Source organism: Mycteria americana, chromosome 3, assembly GCF_035582795.1.
Source record: "Mycteria americana isolate JAX WOST 10 ecotype Jacksonville Zoo and Gardens chromosome 3, USCA_MyAme_1.0, whole genome shotgun sequence".
NCBI lineage: Eukaryota > Metazoa > Chordata > Aves > Ciconiiformes > Ciconiidae > Mycteria > Mycteria americana.
In genome coordinates this window covers 34,536,717-34,563,606 of record NC_134367.1, presented here as the reverse complement: position 1 = coordinate 34,563,606, position 26,890 = coordinate 34,536,717, and the positions used below count along the sequence as shown (strand labels likewise).

The 26,890-nt window shown below is 38.7% G+C and overlaps 1 protein-coding gene across 7 annotated transcripts in view; it reads right to left on the bottom strand.

Annotated features, from left to right (window-relative positions):
- The window catches only part of RIMS1 (regulating synaptic membrane exocytosis 1), a 354,590-nt gene that overhangs the window by 227,710 nt on the left and 99,990 nt on the right, over positions 1–26,890 (bottom strand). For all 7 annotated transcript variants that reach the window (XM_075498194.1, XM_075498193.1, XM_075498185.1 and 4 more), the window contains exon 2: positions 5,865–6,078. In XM_075498194.1, coding sequence (XP_075354309.1) covers positions 5,865–6,078 — 214 coding nt within the window. The remainder of the gene's footprint in view (positions 1–5,864; positions 6,079–26,890) is intronic.

The following is a 26,890-nucleotide window of genomic DNA, read 5'->3' as shown; positions in this document are numbered from 1 at the left end:
AGGGAGAAATATATGGCTTAATCTGGAACATGGATCTTGCACCTAATTCTGCCAATGTCATACAAATTTCACTTAGTTCAATACACCCACAGAACCTTACAAAATACTTTAATTTTGACTCAGAGAAACTGCATTTGCTCATTCAAGACTACTTTTGTACCCTAAAATGTATCTCTTTTTCTATAAGGAGAAAGAAACAGAGCAGTACGACTTCATATATCAGGTGTTTACAAAGGAAATGCATCTTTTTGCATTACCTGACCAAATATTAGGAAAAAGTTTTACAGGAATGATGCAAGGAAAAAAGTTGTCTTTTCAGGTGTTTTTTGCTCTACAAGGCTGTGGTACCACTGGAAGGAAGAACACAGCAAGCAGGGGTAGCCAGGCCGTCGGGAGGACCGAGCCAGGGCTCTGCCCACTCCTTGCCAAACCACGGAGAAGCGCCAGCCAAAATACCCGGCTTGTTGGCTTCTCCACTGCCTTAACAACCCCGATAGTTCATATCAGAGGGGAGAGTGAATGGAATGGAGAGCAGAAACTTAAACCCATTACCATTTTGGCAATTAAAATGCTGGTGTACGGAACAGAACTAGAAGGATCCAGAGTGAAAGTGTAGACACTCTATAAGGAACTGACAACACCTACAAAACACTGTGCCAAATTAAAAGCAAGTGGTCACTCCTGCCAGCTTTTCTCTACGCACCTACAGACTTCCTTCTGAAATGCTGTCTCATGTAAAATCCTGTACTAATAATATTCTGCATTCTTTAAAAGTATATACAAATGCGCAGTGCTCACAGTGAATACATTTCCACATTCACGTAACGTTGTTTCTGAATACTAAGGTAATACGAAGGAAGATAAAACATTTGTACTCTTTCTGTACACCATACAACAGCCAATGGTTTTCAAACCCAGCCAGTGCTGATATTACCACTAACATTATTAACACAGTGAATACTCTCACTGCACAACTACATTTAAGCCTGATTCGAATAACCAAACTAGCTAACAGTCCTCATATCTGACAATGCTCCCGTTAAATGTGGTCTGCCTGCAACTATAGGAAAGGAGAGCAGGCTCAGGTGAGAAGTATGAAGAGTTAACCAATACTCACAGAAAATGGAAGAACTTAAGATACATATTTAGGTATGCATTTTGACATATTAGAATAAAATCATTAAAAAATATGTGCTTTTTAGTGGATGTACCAGTTATTGCCAATTAATTTTGCAAGTGCACTGGAGAATTCTTATGATAAACGTAGAATGCTTCCTAACTCCCACTACAAGGAATTAATGTTTTGGGATGTCCTTTTTTATTTTAAACAAGGAGAGAACATATTAAGTTCTGCTACATATTTTTGAACCAGTCCTTAAAATATATTTGGTACTTACTTGAAAAGGTCAAGAGCAGCTTCAAAGGCTTTGCCTGCAGTATTACCTAGTCCTAGTAAGGACCTAATACATTCCTCTACAGCCACAAGCAACCACATCACATAAATCCTTTCTTAAACTTATCAAATTTAACCTTTAAATTTTTATTGGGTTATTTTTCCTTCCAATAAGTCACATGAAAAAATTTCCCAGAGCTTTACTCTGCTGATTGCAAAAATCTTTTTCCAAGCCAAGAGCATTTATAGCCAAGTTACACCCATTCGGTCTTATTCACCACCCTCTTATTCTGTTCGGTCTTATATTCACTGTCCTCCAGTTTAAAGGTTATTCTTACAGTTTAAACTTACTGGATTTCTAGATATCAATTATAATTTCTCTAGCTTTTGTCCCTCTACTCTTTCTAGTCTTCTGTGATGAACTCTCAATTTCTATGATCATCCTCTGTACAACTGACTTTGTGCCTGTCACAGTTTGAATTTATCAAAGATAAGTAACGCACGGTACACAACATCCCCGGTGGGGTCTCATTAATACTACCAACGATCATTTAATTCTCCAACTCTACAGGAAATATCTTGAATCTAGGATCATGCTTGACTTTTCCTGGGCTTGGCACTTTGGCAACTCACACTTCATTATCCTTTCACACTGATGCACCCCTAGCTTGTAGGAACTGGGTGCATGGGTTTTAATAGTAATATAATTTATTGTGGTAAAAATTCATGAGGCGACAACAAGGCTTATGTAAACATACTATTATTAAATTCACCAGATAAAGGGTTTCTCCCTGTATGTAGATTAGTCAGGAATGTTGAGCCACTGAAAACAATTAACAAAAAACATTTTTATGGTGTTGCTTTATATAAATTATACCACTTGTTCCACTTATAAAAGATGTTATTTGCTAGGTATGTAGTCATATATTGGAATTAATTCATTCTATATATTCCATTAACTTTCAGAGACAGGCACTGTGAAAGCAATTGTACTTTATAAAAAGTTCCCCATGTTCCTCATGCAATCAGGACTAAGTATTGGATACTCTCCCTCTGACTCCCATAACTTTTCAGCTGTTAAAGAGATGTAGCACAGCTTCACCACAAGGTAAAAAGGATATTTTCACGTATGTTATTAGGGCATTTTCTTGGCATGTGGAAGCTTGGAGTTCAACACAGCAAAACCTAAACCAAGGCAAGTGCAAACAACATAGGATATATTTAATTGAACTTAGGACAAACCAAATGGGTCAGGTATATCTTCAGCACACACGTCTTCAGAGCACTTTAGTGCAGTGGAGTGTATTTTCTGGATCCCAAACTACATTATTCCAAGATGAACACCTAAGCTGTCACCTCATCAAAGATACCATCTCTACTGCATGTGGATGCTATCACAGTTTTTGGTAATCTAGAAAAGTTTTTGTTCCAAACTGAAGTGTGAAGTATGCCTCAAGCATATAAGCAAGTCAACTTCACCTTGACTTCTCTCCAAAACCTAGGTGGCTAAATTGTACCTAAGTGGCACTTTCAGCACTTAAGAGCACTGCTGTTCCTGGCCCTAAAGACGACTCTGTTGCAAGCACGTTAGCCTTTTAATACACCCAGTGGGTGCATCAATGATGCACTTTAGTACTTTTGTTACTTTAGTAACAAATCAATATCAAGCTGAAGCTTCTCTCACTCTATCCTAAGCGATTTAGATTAATAGAATGGAAAAGAACTGGAAGTCGTGGATTATTTCAGCACTTTGTTCAGAGTACCACACAGAAAACAGTGGAATGAAGCTGTAGCAAGTTACATTTCATAGCCATTAGAAAAACAACCTCTGTGCTCCCACAACACAACTGCCTTAGAAAAAATCTACTACAATATGCAGGTGTGATAGAAATCATTTTCTCTGGGTGCTGCACAGTACTAAGTGGCAGGTTACAGGTACGCTACGATGTAAGTTGGGGCATATCACCTCTTCATAATACAAGCCCAGCACCATCATCCCACATCAACAACTACGTTGGATTGTAATGACTTTACACTCGTTCAGGTGGCCGTGCCAGCGAAGCTGGCTAATTCCCACTACCTAAGCCTCCAAGGTACGGTCTGGAACACCACCCTTTGCAGACCTGCCTGAGGACAGGCGGCAAGCGGACGTGCGCTGCTCTGCTCCAGTACTGCTGCCTCTGTGCGCAGGGCGCAGAGATGAACGGGGAACTACCCTCACCTACTTCAGACAAGGCACTGCGGTGAATATGCCAGCACTGGATCCTAAAAGTTTTGCGGATTTTTTAAATGGTAACTACGCATACACGAAGGACTCACTCCATCTTGCTCGCTATACTTATGTCCGGTTTTAAGAGGTTATCTTTAGCCTACGCGAATTATTTCACATGTAAAATCAAAAAGCTGATTTCACAAGAATTCCCTGAATTTCTGCTGCAGCCAGAAGTGAAACACGGCAAACCATATAAATCAATATAAAATTACAATTAAAATACTAGATTAGATTTCCTGAAGCTGATGGAAGGACCTTGCCTGCAAAAAGTCAAATTGTTAACCAAAGACATTTTTATGAAATAAAGCTTTATTACACTTTATAACCTCCTCTACTTTTTAGCCTATTAATAATTCTCAGTTCTTAATTAATTTCTTTTATTGTCCTAATTTTCACAACAGTCTTGGGTTTCCTTGCTGGGCTACCTTCGAAGCGTATGTTCAGCCAGGGGATGGGCAGGGCCTGGGTGTTAGGATTCCTGTTCTTCCCCCCTCCCCTTTGGATGACTTTAAAATTTCATTTCAGTTTTTTACATTGATATGTTTCCCAGTTAACTAACAACATTATAATAATAAATGATAAAAAGCATGGATTCTAACCACTTTGTCCTCCTTTGGGAAAGCATCCAAGGAAGCAGAATAAAAAGAGAAAAGAAAAAAAGAAGAGAAAAAGAATAAAATAGGCACGTATTAATAGACAGATTTCAAAGAAATGCAATACTAATAACTCTCTACAAAGAGATAAAAACATAAAATTTCCAAAGGAAAAAAAAGAGCTTTAAATGAAAAGATTACATTACTGCATATGTAGAAAACATGTTTTCCCACCCTAGCCCACAGCATAAACAATATAACAAAAGGCAAGTTACAAATGAATGGACACTTTTCCATTTCTGTGACTTGAAACAGTGGGTGAAAAATAATTAAAATATATTCAGATTTTTTCTGAGTAAAGAGAAGTATCATATGCACTCTAATTCATAGTATAACGTAACATATCAAAGTAAACTATATTTTCATAGACTTGCTCTAATGACACCACCTGCAGGTGATGCAATGTAATGCATCTATTTATATTAAAATATGAATATATGAAAATTTTTGTCCAATACACCTACATAATTTTTTCAGAATGTGAATTTAATTTAATGGACTCACAAGTACATCAGGGCTACGGAAAACTTACAAAATAAAGATTAAATGAGTATTTTTCTGAGGGGTTTTTTTTGTTTACATGAAATTTCAGAAGCCCTATTCAGTTGACGATTAGCTCAAAGACAGTGAAAAGACCATAAACTAGTTCTGTTGTGAACATGATTATCTGCTATAAAATTCGTGACCACTTTTAACTGAATTTATATTGATACAAAGGGCATTGATGCATTTCCCCTACAAAAGACTGGCACCTTAAAGCCATATGAGAAAGTTATCTCATAGACAACAAAGCTATTCATTCAGGATATTTGTAAAATGTTTTATAACACACCATATTACTAGATGATCAGCCAGAAATAATCACTGGATAACGGTCTTCCAAATACAGATCCTACCACTCATGTGCAAGTGAGTGGCCAGTTCCTTGTAAGGGACTGACTGAACAGAGGGTATTCTTGGATAGCCTTCAGCTTTGTGGGCAGCTACTGCAGCTAATTGCATGCGGATCAGAGGGAGAAAGATTTATCTCACCTGCCTGAAAGCAGGATAGCTAATCCAGATTAACCTATAGTTTTACTTTTTAAATAAATTTAAAATAAATTGACATAACACACTCACTATGGTAAAAGAAGTGGTTGGGTTTTTTTTTTTTCCCTAACCAAAAAATTGACTGATTTTATGTCAGAGAAATCTATAAAAGCTCTATAAAAAAATAAATCTAAAATGAAATAAGAGTTCAATAAAAATTTATCAATGTGGAGTTGTACCTGAGCAAAAGGGTTTCTTCTTTCATTCTATGAAAAACAAGTATGTTTTCTTCAAGCCATCGCTCAGTAGAACTATACACTATGTATTTTTTTTAATTAACTCTGTGAATCCTAAGTATCTCCACAATCATTAAATACTTTATAAAAACCTCATAATGAAGTGATGAATGAAACACTTAAGTAAAATGAAGCATGAAATGCCAAACTTAAGGTGAACAATCCGCAGCGTGACAATGTCAAGGAGGCTTTTTCTTAAGAGTACACATCAGAAGACTTACATTGTTTGATCGCAGAGAGACACGACCTCCACATCGAGCACAAAACTTGGTCCGGCAATAAGAGCATAAATGGCCACAACCATCTGCAAACTTTGTTTTATGACAGATTCCACATGTTGGAGCATCATCCTTGTGCTCTCCCTGGTAACGGCGGGCTTCTTCCCCTATCTTTCTTACTTGCTCTTTATAGCTTTCAAATTGTTGATGCAACCTCCTGCATAGATGAGAAAAAAGTTTATATAGCAAGAATAGGAGGAAATACTACTACTATGTATTTCTTTCTTTCAATTTATAACTCTACCTAATATTCTTGGCATGTTCACAATAATAAATGTACCTCATATCAAATACACACTGCACATGGAAGACTGTATAGGATAATCTAAACGAAAAAAATAACAAGACATATGTATAAAAAGATGGCAAAAAATGCATAGTCTTAAACAGAAGTATCTACCATTTACAGAATAAAAGCAGAAATATAATTGCCTAAGCAAATCTGCATTGCTTTTTAATCAACATTATTTATGCAGTAGGTGTAATAAAAAAAATCAGTCTTCAGTTACAGTGTCACACTTCTATTTTCAAAATCTAAATTACTAACACATATAACTTAAAGATTTCAACAGGCGCTCTACAATCACACTGGCCCTACAAGAACCTGAGAACAATTTTCTATGTCAAATTTATATATTAACAATCATCTGTAGTATTCTCTCATTAAGTATGAGAGCCTACGTAAGGTTTGCTGTCCCTCATTACAGACATTTCTTCCAACTTAGCTGTAGGAGTATATAGCAGTATTAGCAGGTATATAGGCTCCTAAGACAAAGACTGGCATTCAAAGAAGTAGCACTTCTCCAGCTGCCCCAAATAACAACCACCCTGATGCTATGCCCACCAACTGGCTAAGCGTCCTGCTACCCAAATAGCACGAGCTCAGGGAAGAGCACTAAGCCCTCCAGCCTGCACTTCCCCTTCTATAAGTCAGGATTAATAATAAAATATTTAGTGATAAAATCTTTCTTATCGTTATGATATTATCTCTGAGGAAAAAGAATGTTCTGTTGGTGTCTATGAGATTTTATTGGCAAGGATGACATTTCAGAGGGGAAGCAGCTAAAGGTCCAGGCACTTCCAAAAAGGGCAATTCAGCTCCTCTCCTCCTCCTGGCTGCAAGTGGTTACTGCTCCTTAGGCACCGATTTTGACATTCACCAGATCTGTATCAGTGAGCTAACCCATGGACCTGAACCAACAGAAAATTAATTCTCCTACCAAAAAAAAAAAAATTTGTTTTCCCATCATTTTGCTTCCTGAATCACTCTGCTCTGAGCAGGGCACTGGAGACCTGGGAGGAAGGTAGGACATGAGCTCCTGAAGCCAGAAATGAAAAGGACCAGAGGACAGCAGGATCACCCTTTTTGCAGCAACGAGCAACGAGCTCAGCTGTCATGTGAAACCCCACTCTGAAGCTTAATTAAAAGGATCATATTTCAACTCTGTTAACTATCTTACTAGCCATCAAATCATACAAGAAAGAAAAACTTCTGTAGGTGCACCAGGACAGCTCTGCAACTTCTGACCTTTATTTTCATGAGCTTGAGCAAAGACCTCAGACAGCCTAAGTGGGAGAGTCCAGTAGGGCACATTTAACAACACAGTCTTTTCACCATGCGTGCTCGTTTTGGCTGGGACAGAGTTAATTTTCTCCATAGTAGCTAGTATGGGGCTATGTGTTGGACTTGTGCTGAAAACAGTGTTGATAACACAGGGATGTTTTCGTTACTGCTGAGCAGTGCTTACACACAGTCAAGGCCTCTTCTGCTTCTCACCCCACCCCACCAGCGAGTAGGCTGGGGGTGCACAAGAAGCTGGGAGGGGACACAGCTGGGACAGCTGACCCCAACGGACCAAAGGGACATTCCATACCATATGGCATCATGCTCAGCATAGAAAGCTGGGGGAAGAAGAAGGAAGGGGAGACGTTCGGAGTGATGGCGTTTGTCTTCCCAAGTAACCGTTACGCGTGATGGAGCCCTGCTTTCCTGGAGATGGCTGAACACCTGCCTGCCCATGGGAAGGAGTGAATGAATTCCTTCTTTTGCTTTGCTTGTGCATGCAGCTTTTGCTTTCCCTATTAAACTGTCTTTATCTCAGCCCACGAGTTTTCTGACTTTTACCCTTCTGATTCTCTCCCCCATCCCACCGGGGGGGAGTGAGTGAGCGGCTGTGTGGGGCTTAGCTGCCAGCTGGGGTTAAACCACGACACCCTGCTATGTGGAACCTACAGTCTCTTCACCCACATTTTCAGATGTTGCTTCAAATCTACATCTCCATGGATAACATTAAAAAAATCATGAACAGGTAAATAGATTATTAATAGAAACAGGGAATCTTGAGTTTAACAAATTATAACAGTAGGTGTGTTGTCTATAGAGGTCTTGATATCCTTCATCTCCACCTGCTTTGAGCTACCTAATCACTTAATTAGCATTGAGACTCACACCATTTAACCAATATACTTCTAGTGAGACATTTCTGTGTTTCTGTGGGATTTTGTGTGTGTGTGTGTCTGGTGAACTTATTTTGACTTTTACGATATAAGTAATCAGTGATATTTGTATGAAATACTGGTTTGGTGAAGTGGATATTTTTACTTTAAGATGAAATTCAAACCTAGAAAATGATAATTCCACTTAACTAACAGGAATCATGGTAAAATACACATATTCCATTTGGACAGGAATATCACTGCTCATAACTACATAAATCAACCACTAGTGAGGATGCAGCAACAGCAAAAGCTAAGAAGCCAAATAATCTGTTCTCCTTCACTACAAATATGATGCATTATACTTAATGCTTTATGCTAATGAAAAACTTGGCAGAAGTAGCAAACAAGATTTTTTGTTTTATTTTTATTTTTTACTAACCTGCTTAAAAAAACTTTGTGGTATTGAGTAAGATGAGAAAAGTAGGTCAAAAGAATTAGGCAAAATACTGGAGAAACATAATATTTTTGGCCACATTATTGGATTACACATGTGATTTAACTTATCTTACACAGCTGCTCATTTATAATGCATAAAAACAACTGAAGACATTCAGGAATTTGTATAATAACCACCTTAAAGAATGCAATTAAATAATGGAGAGGTCTGTAGGTAGATTTCTTATTACATCAAAATATTATTACATAAAAAATGGAACCATGGAAACTAAATTCAGTTCTCCTCTACTACAGCAAGACTTAAAGCTCTGGATCTTTACTAATGTGGAAAGGGAAGATAACAGCAAGCACTGCACCTCTTCCTGTTCTTTTCCAGTTAGACAGTCTACATCTGAATTTTTTTTATCTGATATGAAGCTTACGAAGTCTATTAATACAATGATGTTTTACCCTTCTGTGTGCACCAAGAGGCAGATGAACGTACTAGCAATGAAGCAAAACTTAAGTGAGAGATTATTTCATTTATTTATAAATATGTAGCACTTATTTATAGATTCCTTATTTTCTGCATCACTGTAAGACAGGCCTTTTTATCATGAGGGGTTCAAAACAAGCGCTTATCTTGCATGTCATACTCCGCATTACTGGAGAAATCCTCATATTTTATCTACAGCAGGAATGGAACTGAGGAAAACGGTTGCAGGATTCACAGAGCAGAAAGAATCTTACTCAGCCCATGGCAGGTCTGGTTCAATTACTTCTTTTGCAAGGTTTGAACCATCTTTCCCACCTTTCTGAGGAATGACAGGATTTCTGTATCTCTGCCTATTCTATAACAGTGGCAGCAAATCCCTCTGAACAGTTTTGTCTTATACAGAAGTATATTAAGTATTCTCTGGAGCAAGAACTAAAATACAGATGGATATTTTTCAGGTTTGCTCCTTGACCTCCAGGCTATAGAGCACATTTTCATCAGATGCAAGGAAAATTTAAGACTATTAAATATTCCGTAATGTAGACAAGCACCTAAAGGTTAGGTTAAAAACTTAATAACAGCATATGATATAACAGCTTGGGGGACCCTTGAGGCAGATATCAATTCAATCCCCTCTGACAGAAAGAGCAACCAGACTACTATGTAAAAAGAATATATGCATATATCCACATCATTTTTCATCATGCACCCCAAAATTCAGCTAGTTCTACTACTGAGGTCAATGGCATAGCCAAAAAGGGGAGGTTTCCCCACCCACACAGCCTCCAAAGATGAAGGGAAAAAAAAAATAAAACAAAAGATTAGAACAAAAACCAGAGGAAACTATTCCAGGACTTAACACTGGACATACGTGAGTCATGAAGAAGTTTCATAGAAATTTTCCTTCAAAAGTGAGAAATAGAGGAGGCAGAAGATGGCCAGAGGGAGCAATGCACTGCAAGTGTACTCTTCTCACAATCTCCATGCACATCAGGAAACAAGTATGAAATCTAACTCATTCAGATTTTATACTACCTATTAATAAATCATTGTTAAAATCACCTTTCAGATGTGTTCTGTAACAATACAGTAACAAATACAGTAAAATTCAGTATTTAATTTTAAAATGGTGACCAGAAAAAAATCTACCAAATGTTCTTCTTATTAAAAGTTAGTATTTATGTTTGAAATTGATATCTTCAACAGATTTCATTGAACATATATTTTACAATAGAAAAAAAAATCCTAAAGTGTAAAAAATATCTTCCAATAATACTATTTGTAAAAGCTTTCTGTTGTTTGTTTGTTTGTTTGTTTGGGGGGGTTGTGGTGGTGACTTTAGCAGAGAGTACATATAAGTTAATGACCATTCTTGTTACTCAGTTTAAACGTCCTTTGACCTGAAACTGCAAATCTTTGATCCCACCCAAAAGAAAATGTATTTATTTATCTGTTCATTACAATTTGATCCTTTAATCCACAAAACCTATGAGCAGCTGTTGCATAAGAAAATAAGTAAGAACTGTTAGGTACAAATACAACTTGAATTCATTAGAAAAACATCCCTCCAGGTGTAGATGTAAGAAAACATTAACATTCTCATAAGTTTACATATTTACATATTTTACATATTTAATATTGTATTGTTAATATTTTTAAGATTTACATATTTACATTTTCATATTGCTGAACTAGAAGTCCCTTAATTTTTGTTCTGTACCATTCTAGCCACATTTCTTGCTTAATGGATCTACCTTCTTTAACATATTGTCTTAATGTAATAAAACTTTGGGTACCTCCAAGAGCACCTCTTTATAACATTTATGTGGGAAATTTCATCTTTTGCTAGAAACACAGAAGTGCCTGTGACTTTGGAACTGTTCAGATCACCAACAGCATCATCGGATGGCCCAAGACTTCAGTACTGCCCCACCTTTTATTATGTAGTAAACTAACTTACCAGGCAGGAAAGACCTCGCCACACATAGGATTAAAACCATTCCTCTCTTCATGGAGAAACAATAGGAAAAGTATCTACAAATGCAACAATACATTTGAGAACATAGCACAGAGAAGTCAAGAAACTTGAAGGATAAGCTTCCTCCAACAACATTATTGCCATACTTCACTTGTGCAGACCTCGCACCACTCTTAACAAAACGGCTGCATCTGCATAAGCTGGCTCTGCTGGTGAGGGTGCCTGGTGCTTCACATTCACACAGGTGGCACGTATATGCGTGATCAGAAAAAAAATCATACAATGGGTGAATCTTTGGGCACATCAGATCTCATCTGACTAAAAGAAGTATCTTCTGTTGCTAAAATTCTGAAAGAGACTGAGCCGCTTGGAGAGGTACATCATAGCATCAGGGCTATGGCTCCATTTCTGGGCTCTTAAGCATGAGCCTCAGTACTGTACCACATGCACATGAGAGGTTGGCACCACCACGGTAGTGCAAGACAAGAACCAATACACAGTTTTCTTACGTACACTGAAAGACTCAACCCCTTCACTTTTACAGTAGGACAGTACAACATATATTGAGGTTTCTTGGTTTTTTCCCCCAAGAAAACATGGTGGCTTCCTCTACCGTTTTTCTTCAAAGGCATTTCACAAAAAAAATGCTTTATCTGTGTGTCATACATGTACCACATTTTCATTCGAATATGCAATATTTCACATTGACAGTGTAAACTAGTAGAAAAAATTACTGATGGGCAATTCTGCAAAGCTTTACTCATGTCTTCATGTACTTACTACAAACTGCAAGCCTTGGAAGACACTCATGTCGTAAGCACCTTACACACCTCAAACTTTTCAGACAGCTCACTGATACCATTAGTAGGACAGACAATGGACATTGAGGTAATCTGTAATATTGACTGATCAGAGAGTGGCATATCAAGCCACACAGAAGTTATCATTTATGTTGTTGGGTTTTTTTGAGCTGGTCCAAGATGTATATTTATACTGCTGCAATCATCTCCACTGAGCAGATATTACAATTAAGATCCAAGAATGTAATTTTTGATTAACAGACTATGTTAATGCTTTTTTGCTGGTTTACTTTTAAGTTTCTATAGTTTATACCTATCTGAATTATTTGCATATATACACTGAAGATTCGAAAGTGACAAAATGATGCACTTGCATATGTACGCTCCGTCTGCACAGATTTTCTAAAAATGCCAAAGATTCAGGTCACCTTTATGCACAGTTACATTTTAAATGATTTTTAAATGTAGTATGAAACTATATTTTTTTACTTACTTAAAAATCCAGCAGATGGCACTACAGATTGCATTTTCACTCTCCCAGTTCAACTCAAATTATTCAGTTTTGGAATCTTTAACACCTGATTTAACATTATAAAAATATTACGCCCTGTAAGGAGTTCAAGTTGGTAGAAAAAGTGCCATCTTCTAAGTGACATAGCCTTAAGGAACTATCCAACAGTGGCTATCGCATATGTAAAAAAAGCTCTTAGTAAAATGCAGTACTTTGCCCTGTTCACCCATGGCACGCAAACACATAATCGCACAGAACGTAGATTTTTTTTTTTTTTTCCCCATAAAATCAGTAGGACTTTAACAGAGTTCTGTTCTTAGCATTCTTCTTTATGGCAAATAAAACAAACAAACAAAAAAGTTCAAGAATGCAAACTCAGATTTGTTGCCACACATTTTCTTCTGCTGTAGGAGATGTAGAAAAGACTAATACTTCATTAACATGCTCGTAGGGTAACGTATTTGGACAAAACAGCAAGGCTCAAGCACTTCTGGATATTTAATATGCCCGTGAAGTCAACGGCTAGATCTGAAAACCTGTAGACAAACTTTAAGCCGGCTACATTGAAGCCGTGACCTGAACACCACTGTTGAGCAGCTCCATAAAGCTGGATGCACCTTGGTCTCACGGGGTGCCTCGCTGCTCTGCCAGAGCTGCGGGTACCCACCTCACGCAGATGTTCCCCGAGGGAGCAGCGCGGCACCGAGCTTTTGCCTCAGCCCCACCAGCACCTTAGCTGGGAAAAGCTGTCAACGGGGAATACACGCTTTGACCAACAAAGCCTAGACAGGCAACCTTAGCAAGATGCTAGGGATAGTTTTGTCTGAATAAAGGGAAATGAGGAGCTTAGGGGGAATCTAGCACGCGTTGGCTAGAACAGCTGAAGTTCAGCGAAGAAGTCTAGATACATTTGCTGGTTACTTCATGCATCATCACATCACATATAAATCTGTTATTAAAATTTATACCCTCTGCACAAGTAGGACAAATTAAGGTTGAATAGTAAACAAACATGTCTAACTCTTCCAGCTCCAAAGTGCTTGATGTAGAAACGTTAATGTGTTAGGATATTTGAAGTCTAGGGTGTTTTTGAATGTTTGGGGTGTGCTGCTTTTTAGCACGGATGATACGTGGTTTGGTTGTTTTGTGAAGATCAAATAACTGCTGAATGTACTCATATTGCAAAATATTGTACTTCTGAGTGAATTTGGATGTTATGTTAATATTCCTTTATTATTGCTATTGCTGTACTTTTTTATTCAGTGTGAACTGCCATTTTAAGAGCAGAGTATAGTATTTGTCTGTAAAAAATGCTTGTTGAAGGCAAGCAAGACATGGATCTGTGTAAGTTGTGAAACAAGTAGGAACCTGATTAATCCACTAATCTTTAGAGCAAAACAGGCCGTGTTTGTGTAAGAGAAATACAAGCATTAATAAAAGGACTGCAAATGGAAGAGTTAATGGCTTCCTTATCTTGAGGGTGTTGGGTTTTTTCCTCCACAAACTGGCTGCTTCTAGCCCTTTTGCTGTTGCCTACTGTCCAACTTCTTACTTTTCTGTGGCTTTACTTACCACCCATTTGATCTTTCCCTATTCACATTTCCTGTAGGTCTCGTCTGTCCCTCCTACATATTTTTTTAATAAATATATCACAATAATTATTATATATGACATATATTACAGCATGTTCTATATCCTGTAATAAAAACAACAAATATTCCTAGAAATCTCAGTTTTTACCTGGCCTGAAGATTTCTTCATCCTCCCCTGTTATTTCAACACATAACTATGGATCAACTCTATTATTCTCTCAACTTGGTCTTCACTTGCTGCCCATGACATTTTTCACCTCACCAACAATCACCTGAATCCTGCTGGGCATCAGCCCTTTCTCATCCACATGCCAAGATCTCTTCTTGCTCCCTGTTTTAATGGTGCAGGCACAAATTTGACCATGCTTGTAACTCACAGGTCTGTTTCTCTACCTCACATTTGCCTCCTCCTGTCCAAACCAAAGTGTTTGGCATAGATTACCAACTCCCATCGTGGGTGACCTGTACGTCAAACCCCATAACCTGAAATAGAGACCTCATTGTACCTCCAGCAAACCTTAACCACCACCTCCATTCCGCTTGCCACTCAGGACCAATAACTACTGTGCTACACTGGATTTACACCTATTTAGACCTTCACCTCAAAATGCTATATAAGCCTTGGAGATTAATTTTGCAAATTAAAAAAAAAAAAAACCAAAACACCGAAGTTCAGCTAATTTCATATCCATCCAGCTTAAACATTCAGCAATCATCAGCTCATCCCTCAATTCCTTTTCTTGCTAGTGCACACCTGTCCTGCTGACAGTCTAATCACAATCCTGCAACAAATCTAATTTAATTTATTTTACCTCTCTCTTTGTATTCCTCCGATGAGCCCCCTTTTCTACTGCATAAAACATAAATGGCTTATCTTCACCTTCAAAGACTTTCACAGCCTATTTCCACCTTGCCTATAATTTCTCATTCAGTGCTGAGACACTTCTGCTCCAGTTAAACTTCCAAGCAAGAATCTTTGTGGTTTTCCCCTTGTTTCCCCGAACGTGGGAGTATTAGCAACAACACCATCCCATTATCCTCCTCTGAACTCTCCTTTGCCTTGATGCCTACAAAGATCTGGACTTTACTTATCAGGCCAGACAATACAAACTCCCCTGTCTGCTCCTATTATTTTATTATTTGCTTAATACTTATAATGCAGGCCGCCCCTGTGGCAAAGACTGCCCTTTTTTCCACATCCATAAAAACCCTCACTCAGAAGGGTTATAGTCCATGGCAAGTGCTTTCAGGCAATACGGTAATATAAATCTCCCAACATGATTCAGAAATTCATAAAGTTACTTTTTCAATTTCTTTTAATCATTTTATGATTCTAGTCATTTACTTTTTGGTTTCTGACCCTCAAGCAATATACTCATACTTTTCCCCATGTCCATGAGGGACAAAGTGTTTTTAATGAATGTTGGTATTTTCCTATATGCCCATGATGCTAGGAACCAGGAGCAGCATAACCATAAAGCATTTCATTATGAGACTCATGATAAAGTTCAGACTTGGCCAAGATGAAGGGTTCACTTACAGACCTCACACAGGAGTTTAGACCTGGCCACCACCACTGGAATTAAAAGTTGTTCACATGTAACAGATACTTTAGCCCTCTATACAAGTTATCTTAATTCCAATTCCCTCATATAATCTCTTATCAAGCACATACTACCTGGCAGCATCCTAACAAGACTGTACAGGCTGAGGCAAAAAAGTCCCACACCTTGGCTAGAAAGTCCCCTTCCTCTCACATCGGAGCAGAGGCCCACCAGCAACGTGGCGTGGACTGCGGCTTTATTCACAGGGCTCTTACCTGGTGCCTTTTCAACAGCAGTAACAGTTATTTTCAAACTAACATTTTACTAAGGGCAGGTTTTCTGCAAGCATATCAACAAGCTCATTAAATAACTTGCATAAAAAGTCATTTTTCAGCTTCCTGGAAGTTTCCTAATGTAGGTTACTGGAAAACTTTATTTTCGTATACTTCTATTTGTTTTCTAAAAATAACCACAGCCCACAAGCAGACTTCCTCCTTACACAACTGAAGAACTGTGAGTCAGAAATGTGCAATATCTACAATGAGGAATTTACATTCCAGCTTCCCACAGTTCCTCCCAAATGACCGTTACCCTTTCTGAGGTATAAAAGAGAAACTAAGCAAACAACGCATAACAGTACTAAAAAAGGCATAGCTGAGGAATTCAGAAAGAAACTGTGTATGTCTTGTATTAAAAAGCACTTACATGCTGAGATATATTTAGTACTAAAGGAATCAATGCCTTCTGTGGAAAAAATAATTAATGATTATCCCTTCTTTGTTTAAAAACATACGTTCTTATGTCATGGCTTTTATGAAAAGTGCAAGTAATTTAAATCAACTGTTTTTTTCTTTTTTTTTTTTTATTCTGGGTTCATAAAAATATGAAAACTGATACCATTGCTAAAAGGATGTTCCATTCTCCTCACATGGCTATTTCCACTACCTTAAGTAAGACTGCAGCTCCTACACTTTATGGCAACTGTGTGCAGAAAAGCTTATGTTCCAAAAGTTAAAGTCTTATTTTTCATTAAAAGTGTTTCAGTAGCATTAGGAGGGGTTTCGTGGGTTTTTTGAGTGAAAATTGTTACTTTTCAACAGTGAAGAATTATTTGGAATTTGAAGGTTTTAACAGGCAAAAAAATTTGAAACAAGACCGTGAGAGGAGGGAGACAACACCGTTCCACCCAGTACTGCTCCGTCCCAACTACATCTCAGGACCTAGAGCCCTTGCACTTTTGGGAATCTCTGTGCCCCCTTCCTTGGCCTTTTTAAGGAGGTATAAGCCCTTCCACCCAACTGCTGTTATAAGCTGGGATCTGGAAACACATTCTCCTAGGGCAGGGCAAGAGCCTTATTCATGATGCCACAGTTGGCTTGCACAAAAACAAGGAGGAAGACCTCTAGGTCACAGCACAAGCATGGAAAACACTGAAAGGGCGACACAAATCCAGAATACAAGAAAAACAGATGAAAGATATGATCCATCCCTCCAAGGTGGAGAGAGAACTGTAAGTGATGGAGATTACACCAGGGTGGAAGAGGCTCCAGCTGACTTAAGAGTATGAGAGCCTTGTCAGAAGAGGTCACAGCAACAGAAGTGCAGCATTTTAGACCAGCCATGAGACCAGGTTTCACATAAAGCCCCTCAAGTAAGCCTGTGATGTTAGTACAAGCAAAAGAGTTAGTATTAATGACTTTGAAAATGTTAATGAGTTAAAAGAATAGAAATAGGATGGTGAGTGGGAAATGGTGGCAAGGAGCTACCCACTCCCCTATCTTCCATGGTCAGGAAAATGATATAGTTCCACTAATCTAACAATTTTGTAGCATTATCCAAGTAAAATTTATAATTACACTGACCACAAACAATTACACTGCCCAAATTCGGTGACACAAGGCTTAATAGAATATGAAGTCTCACCAGGTGAGTGGGCTTGCACATATTTCCACACAAAAATAATATACATAAACATTTGTCCCTAAGCCCATTGGAAACAGCTGATTTAAAAACTGCAAGCAACAACCATAGTCCTCAATGGTTTCTTCACTCACATCTGAACGTCAAGTTCAACAAAACTTTCTTTTTTGAAAACAAGGAAATGACAAGTTGTGGTACAACACGCATTATCTTTGGTCTCCCGGAACAGAGTCCAGCATGCCTCTAACATGCAGATCCTCTGTGCCTTAGGGCAGCAACTGACTCGGTACCGCACTGCAGAAACCATGCCATTATTTGCTAAATGTTCGACCCTTCTACTTCTTTTACCATCCTATTTTAACTCAGCATCTGCCCTTCCAGCTATTGTTTGAACTTCACTTACTCATCATCAGTCCCACAGGTTAGACGCCTCTCTCATCCCACTACTGCCAGCTTCCCAGGCAAGCAGACGCCTGTGCCCTAATACAGTCAACTCAGCGCTTTGCTAGAACAACACGTAACAGATATATAAAGGCACATGAAGTGGCATCATGCAGAGAGGAGACATATGTCTACCCACTTGCCTTACACTTTTACACTTCCCTGGGCAGCCCCAATAGGCCACTTCTGGTTCTCCACCCCTAACATGACCTAAGAAAGGGGGATGGAGCTAAACACTGTCACCACCATCATGAAACTGGGAAAACAATCATGGGAGTCTGTCGTGGTTTAGCCCCAGCCGGCAACTCAGCACCACGCAGCCGCTCGCTCACTCCCCCTCGGTGGGATGGGGGAGAGAATCAGAAGAGCAAAAGTAAGAAAACTTGAGGGTTGAGATAAAAACAGTTTAATAGGTAAAGCAAAAGCCGCGCACGCAAGCAAAGCAAAGCAAGGAATTCATTCACTGCTTCCCATGGGCAGGCAGGTGTTCAGCCATCTCCAGGAAAGCAGGGCTCCATCACGCGTAATGGTTACTTGGGAAGACAAACGCCATCACTCCAAATGTCCCCACTTCCTTCTTCTTCCCCAGCTTTATATACTGAGCATGACGTCATATAGTATGGAATAGCCCTTTGGCCAGTTTGGATCAACTATCCTGGCTGTGTCCCCTCCCAGCTTCTTCTGCACCTGGCAGAGCACGGGAAGCTGAAAAGTCCTTGACTACTACAGCAGCAACTAAAACATCTCTGTATTATCAACACTGTCTTCAGCACAAATCCAAAACATAGCCCCATACCAGCCACTATAAAGAAAATTAACTCTATCTCAGCTGAAACCAGGACAGAGTCAAAGAAAAAGAAACAAAAAAAACCCAAAAAAAAACAAAACACCAGCTAGAGGAGGATAAAAGAAAAAGCCTCAACTGTAAATATAGTTAATTGCAGGGGACACCAAGCACAGCACCACAAAGACCTCCACAGAGTCAGCAGACTACTCAAATAGTATTCTGTCCAGAGACATGGTAAGATGTTGGAGGCCCCAAAGCCACCAGGATCCTCTCTGTCAGGCTTTCTCTTCCCAATGCTGTACACAGACCGTTTGGCCAGAGCCAGCAGAAGAGTGGTGAGAACACCCCACAACGTGTCAATGCCTTGTCCTTTGGTCTTAACCAGTATGGGCATTTTTATACACCTCTTACCTATGTGGACAACCTCACCAACATGGGTCATCTCACGTAACCATCACAGCTCTGCTGCAGTTTCCCATTTAATTTCTTCACCACCCAGCTCTCCTAACACAGACGGTGCAGCAGGAGAGCAGCTGGTTTGCTCTGAAGAGTTGCTACCAGCTCCAAGTGACAGAGTTCAAAAAGTTTCATGAGTTCATACACATGATGCTGTTAGCAGCCTGAAGTTTACTGAATGCAACCACTTAAGTTATGGAACTATCCCTATGTTACAGTCCCTCTCTTACTGAATTGTTAAAACAAGCATTCAGGGCCAAGCATTATCTACCTAATAAAGACAGGACCTATAAAGATATTCATCTTTTTAAAGATCATTCTAACTACTCATGCATCAAAACTGCACAAGTGAATTAATATATCATTTTACTTGCATCATTCATGCAATACCTGTTGCAGGAAAACTAGCCATAATAACCAAGGGACAGCGATACTCATGCAACCACACAGTGAACCAGTCCCGGAAACCGAATGGGGTTAGACACGAACAAAGGAAAAAAAATCTGAGCCCACACAGCTGCATTAATGCTTATGGATTAAAAAAAAAAGAAGCAGCAGAATCAGAAGCTGAGGAAGAGGGTGGTAAAACCATTTACCGCAGCAGAAGTGCTAGCTTGAGCTGCCCTTACAAATGCACTGTCAAAACCAAGCATTTTAAGGAATAAAGTCCTAGCATTTTTCAAGGTGCAAGCTTAATATTGTTTGTATGTGACTTTAACTGATATATGTGCCTCGTGGAAAAAAGGCTTTTCTTACTGAAAATCAAAATAACAATATTTGCCACAGAGTTTGTTTTACAAGTGAATTTCAGTTCTCTAAAATTTGTCAGATCAACAGTTTCCATAAGATCCACTGTAAAAAGAGACCTCAGAAATTTTATCCTACCTGCTGCCTACCCGCATTATCAAACCACTACAGGGAGACTGTCTTCCAGCATCTTTGCAATTCCCAGCACCCTTACAATTTAGCCCCTGCTAAACCGGGAAGTGAGATAAAAGTCGTCTCTTCTTTCCCCAGTTATTTCAGAGACAAACATCTATTCATATATATAGAAAACAAGTATTTAAATAAGTTTTATGCAAGGCTTACTGAAATATATGAAACCAGGGCTTACTCTAACACCAAGAGAAGAATTATAAAAATATTAAAGGCAATTAACTAAAGTTAATTTGCCTTTTTCTTTCAGTGAAATATTTTCATTCTCTCTGCTTTCCTTATACAGTGTAACAGAAGAACTGTTGTAGTACGGGTGTATGGCAGAAAGCAAAGATCCCAAAGACACCCAGCCATGCTAGTACCATTGGTGAGATTACAGGGCATGTCCTTTTACATTACTGCATTTGCAGATACAAGTAATTTTCATACATGGTTGCTTATTAAAAAAACAAGCCCCAAATATGTTAGACACAAGCTTCTTTTATAAGACCTTCTAAAAAGGACTGCTGGAAAGTTCCTTAAAGAAAGTTTCATCAAGACGTAAAGGGAAACTAATTAGTGTCTTCCCCAGCCAAATCAACAGCTCTGGATTTTCTCAAAGCAACATGAAACAACACCATTCGTAAAATACATGTGCTTCAACGTGCCCGAGAATCAAGAGCATTGATTAGCAGCTGAGGACCTCTAATGCAGAGAACGAGTACCAAATCACTCCATGAGTTTTTTGTCAGTGATACTGATTCCCACTGAACCAACAACTGTAAAAAAGTGGGGAAGAATAACTGGAAGTACGAACAGAATATAACCCGTTTAAAAATAGTTATAAAAACTGTGCTATCTAATCCTGGGTGGGTTTTAGCTTTTTTTCTTTATTGTTGCTTTGATAGCTAATAAGCAAAAAGTTTCCATCTCTAGTTTTATAACAGGCCATAAAAAGTGGAATATTTCAGGTACTGGATCATGGTTTTCCTTATCAACTGCCTAAGTGATGTCTTCATTTTCCTCATTTACCTAAATACTACTGAATCTAACCCAGCACCACACTCTCTTCCACACATGGCATAAAAGACGCGCAAAATGTGTCTCCTGAATGAGCTGACCTGTGTCAGCTCACAATGGCATAACACTGCTTTCTCACAATGGCGTAACACTGCTTTAATGCCACTACTTCCCTGAAAGAAGCACGAAATGATCCTTGGAGCAGGAGTCTCTGAGCCCCATAGGAAATTTCTTCAATAAAATACTGTTTTGTGAAGTGGCTCTGCCAGCAAATGTCCCTTAAAATACATTAAATCAATGAGTAAGGAATAACTTGATTTATTTTCTCTTCAAAAACATCAGCTTCATTTTATTATGGAATACAAATATCATTTATTTAAGCTAAACTTCACCAAAATCATATTTTTGTGAACAAACAAAACCTAATCTGTTTTCAGAGTGAAGCAAAAGATAATTAAATGGTGTTCCCTTCAATTTATTGAATTAATTTATTGAATCACATAATATGCTACTGTGGGCGTGTTTTCTTCCTAAGGATGGTCATCACATTGTAACCAACCAGCCATAAAATGGTGAATAACTGGAAGTCACGTAAAACAAAGTGCAAAAAGCCTGAAAGGGGGTGGGGAGTGTTTACAGTAGAAAAGCTCAATTTAAGGATTGAAAAAAAAGATGAATGAAAATCTTAAGGAAGAGGTTTTGAAAGTAAGGCACAAATTTGCACCTACACAAAATCACAAACACAGGTACCAGTATTTAGCTCTCTTACTATGAATACAGAACTACTAACCACTAGGCATTAATGAAGCAGTGCATGAGAGAGAGAGAAAATAAAAGAGAAGCCCATTTATCCAACTGAACAATATTAATTAATAGCATCGCTAAGTTCAGCTGGATGAATCACATAACCCAGGCAGAATTTGTCCTCATCAACCAAGCTACCTACAACAGAGATAATCCAAGCCAGTGGAGAGCAGAACAACCGCCCATCAGATGGGGCCACCCAAAGTCTTAAGAGATCAGCTACTGTTTATAGGCAGTTGGTCCTGTATGGATTTGCACTTTTAAGCTGTTAGGTCAGTTTGGAAAACACCATGCACAGCAATACCCTGGGACGCTGGCAGAAGATGACCACAGAATTATATGGCTTCGCTATGGGTACACAACCATGAATTGCTGTTGTTCTTTGTCCCCATCAAGAAGCCATAGGAAACAGCGGCTTATGAGCACCTCTTCTAAAATTTAAGCTTATGAACACCTGGCAAGTCAAGATTTTTGCATCTTAAAATACCACTGCATGAAAAATTCATCATGTCTAATACCCCAAATGCTGCTGCAGGCTCCTCTACCTCTAATTCAGTGATACAATCATTTTCATACTATCTGTTCCCTTGCCCCCAAAATTTAATTACGTCGTGACAGTTGGTGAAGTGATTTTTTTGGTGTCTGTATCACAAGAGATTGAAATGCTGGATTAAAATGGCATCAGCCATCACTAATGCCAACACTTGCAAATCATAATGTCTTTTATCTGTCAAACCAGTTTCAAAAACAGCTACTTAGTGCAACCCTAATAAAGTTGCAATTAGCAACCAGGGTAAGAATAGACCCTGCTACACTCTGAGAATACTGTTTTTGTTACAATCATGCAGTGGGAAAAGATGCTTAAACACATTACGGTCTGCTACTAACAGTGCGATGCACACAAGTAAAAAAAGAAAAAAATCCCCAGTGCTGCAGTATATCCCTTCAGTCAGCTGGCACCTGTTAAAAAGTTTGGAAAGTTGAGAGGTGTGGGTACCGGTTCAACATAACAGGAAATTACTTTGGAGCAATGTTTATTAAAACAGCTTTCTGAAACAGTCTTTCTCACACATGCATTTGAAAAAAAAAAATCTGAGTATTTTTGGCATCCAATGTGTTAAACAGATGATAGGTATCAGATGGCAATACAGGGTGAGCAGCAAAAATATGACAAAGCACAGTGGTCTGTAAACAGAGCAAAGCTACTGAAATTCTGACTACCATATGGTGGTAACAAACAGGACACGTGCAAAACAGGAAAAGATCTCACAGTCAGGGGTGTGATAGGAGCCAGCAAGATGCAGAACTGAAAAAAATTACAATAGGACTGTGAGCACAACAGTGATAACGTTTCAAATTAATTATATTCAGCTGAAGCTCAGTGTGTACAGTATGTCTTCTACCTAAAAATAATTTAACAGCCTCGCTGAGAGCATCTCTAATTTACCGTCCTGTTCACCTTCCTTTTTAATATCCATATTACAAGCAACAAAAAAGGCTCACACATCTATTTTAAATATACTATCAAAGTGCGTGAACACAAGATAATGATTAAGCTCGTCTCCAGCATTATTTAATTTTCTTCATTCTTCTGGATGCCAAAGTAAACACAAATGAAAAGCATATGGCATTTTAGTGAATTAGAAAATTAGAAAAGGAGAACATTAACTGGTTTTATTTTATGCTTTAAGCATGGCACATAGTAAAATTTAAAATTTCAAGGCTTTTTATATTTGTGATTTATTTTAATTCCTTCTTTCAATGTACTCTCTACTGAAGTTAAATGTTCTCAAGAATACTATTTGTGAAGGAATACCCATAGCGTGCTCTCTACATTTTTATTACCTATTTTTTCCCCAAAATATCACTGTTCATAACTGTTTTAAGAAAATTGTCTTGCGCTTGAAATTATTCTCAGTAGAAAAATTGATCCTCTTTTGTGGTGAGCATCTTTGCTTCTTGATGCTCACTGAGACTGTACAAGCTAAGAATTAAATCAGTGTTACAAAGACTTTTTCTGCAAAACTCTCTTATCTGATGAAGTTGTTGAGTAGAAAGTATGAGCCCAAAATTAGTAGGAACTATTTTTCCTTTGATCTAAACCTCCACAGCAAGGCCTATAGAAAACCATGACATCCAATTTCAGGTTTTCTTCTCCTTTCCTTCCTGTTTTCTGTCAACAGTTTGATTAATTCCCAAGCTTACTATTTATGCCCAAACTCTTCCGAAAAGACATTCCCGTAAAGAAATTTAGTCCACACAGTTCAGTACTGCTAACATATCAAAATATGGATTTTATTCCTGTAATAACACATATTGGAGAATTGTCATACGGACAACATAGCAGAAGGACACCGAGAGGGATGCTTCAGTAACCACGTGCTCGTTAATCACATGTAGCAGACCCACTGGGGTTCTCTCCCGAGGAGCCATACTAGTCATAGGTATGATTTTAAGAGAAGGAAAGCCAACCCATTTCTCATTTAAGTCCTGCCAGAAAACCCCTAGGGCTCATTTTAAACCAATAATATCTTAAATAACAGGAGTGAGTGTCCTTTGGGAAACACTGCACAAAGTCTACTAACCTGTTTTGTGATTCTGCCTGCTACTCTGAAATACCCATAAATCTGGCAGAGAGACATTTCTCCAAAGGTTTTCCTTGGTTAATATTTTTCTTTTTTTTTTTTTCCTTGTGGCTGTTCTCACAACAGCCCATTAAGCAACATGCACTCACAGAGCATCAGGCTCCCTGATCATTTTTGACCACTACAGGAGTCCACAGGCTGCTGAGCCGTCACGTGCAATAAGGTCAGCCCTCCAGAAAATTTGGTCCAGTGCCACAGAAGGCTCCAGGTACAAATCTGACACTCCAGTGTAGCTGTGTCCATAGAAAAAGCACTGATAATTTTTCAAGTGACCAAGTCAATATTTGTTCCAGAATACTTGGATCTAACCATAGCATTAGTCTCCTACCTATTCTCTAGCAGAAAAAGGCATTTCATTCCTCTTGGCTAGCCATTTAGAGAGCCAAAAGCTGTAAGGATTTAGTTCCTGCCATAGCTCAGTATTTTCTTAACCTAAAAACGGATTTCCAGATGGAGCTAGAGGTAAAGGAAGAATATGATTCTTTTACATCAGGATTTCTTATTGCTTGAGCCAGCAGCCTCTGCTCATCTCAGAGTTCTTGTGGTTTTGATGATCACTGACTTGTCCTTCTGCCAAATTCACAGATTTTTCACAACCACACGGAACAGTCGCAGAACAGGACCATTATTTTGTAGTCTTGTTCTGTGCTATGTTTTTTAAAAGGCATTCCCTCCCTTTGCTTGGGGTACATGATGTAAAATCCAAAGCTGTGTGTCAAGAGTGCTTAAGTGACATTTTTATCCAGCACATTGTAGATATTCTCTAAAAGCTGAACAGAACGACAAAGAGTGAAGCTGTATGGGCACCTAGAGTGAGATCCTTCAAAACAGGAGATGACGATTTCTTATCAGCTCTCTCCACCCAAGTGGAACAACTAAAAATTTCTTTCCATCAGCTATAATCCGAACTGCCACCAGTGCATTTCTGAAGTAGAAGTGAAAATCTGGAGGCTTCAAGAAAATTCCTGGAGCTGGCCAACAGTACAAATACTGAGACTTTTTCTATGTTTCAAAGAAAATCACCTACCAAGCCATCTGTGCATTGCACCATGCCTTGATCTAAAGCCAGAACAGCAAAGAGGTGAGCTGGGCCCAGAACACTGACAACATCCAACCATGTCACTGATGTGGCCTCATATCTGCCAGCTTCCCAAAAAGTAGGAAGTTAGGTGCAATTTGCCAGACAAATTTGCCGTGTTGAATGATGGCACTCAACAAATCTGGCTTGCTTGATGAAAGGTAGTACTTTTCCTACCTGAAAACAGACAAGGAGTAAGAATCTCTGGGTAGCAGCAACTCTCACCTTTCTTCCTCTCCATAAATTGCCAAGGCTATCAAAATAATATCCTATTTGTCGAATATTACGTGTATATTCAAAAAACAGGAGAGACAAAACATCCTGCTAGCATTGCACTAGCGTGAAATGCCGTCTCTAACACTTGAGGAGGACTTGACTTAGGATATGGTACACTGAAGGACAGACAGGACTTTTTTTCTTCTGTGATGACGACTGAGATGTAGGAGATTTTTTTTTTTTACTAAATTATCTGCCTGTGATGACTGCCATTGCTACTGTAATTTATTTACGTCACAGGTTATTAGAAGACCAAACTATACGTAAGGAAGATTGGAAGGAAGCAGAGTCTTAGGAACTCAAATGATAGTGTCCCTAGATAAGAAGTTTGATAGGTATCCTATTCTATGTCATTTTGTTAGGATAATTTGGTGTTTCATATAGATTCTTCAGCCAAACCATTACACTGTTTGGAGACTGGAAAGATTACTATTTTAGCCTGGAGGAGTGTGGAAGCATGGCTTTACACACTTTGTATCAGTACCTAGTTGATTACCAGGGAGTCATGATTGGTGGTATGTATGACTGATGAGTGAGAAACAGTGAACTGGTTGCAACCATTATATTGGAAATATCATCAGCACGTACAATGAAATATATTAAAGCAGTAAGTCTAGGTAAGTTGTCTTTACTACAGCATAAAACATGTCAATTAGTTCCTTTAGGAAACCTGCTCCTGACTTAGGAAGATATACAATATAAGCCCATTAACATCCTTGCAACACCGAAAACTTCAGTTCTAGCACTAGCAAACAGGTTTGAAAATGGCCCCTTCTGTTCCTCCTTGGGGGGGGGGGGGGGGGGGGGGGGACAAGGAAAAAAAAAAAAGAAA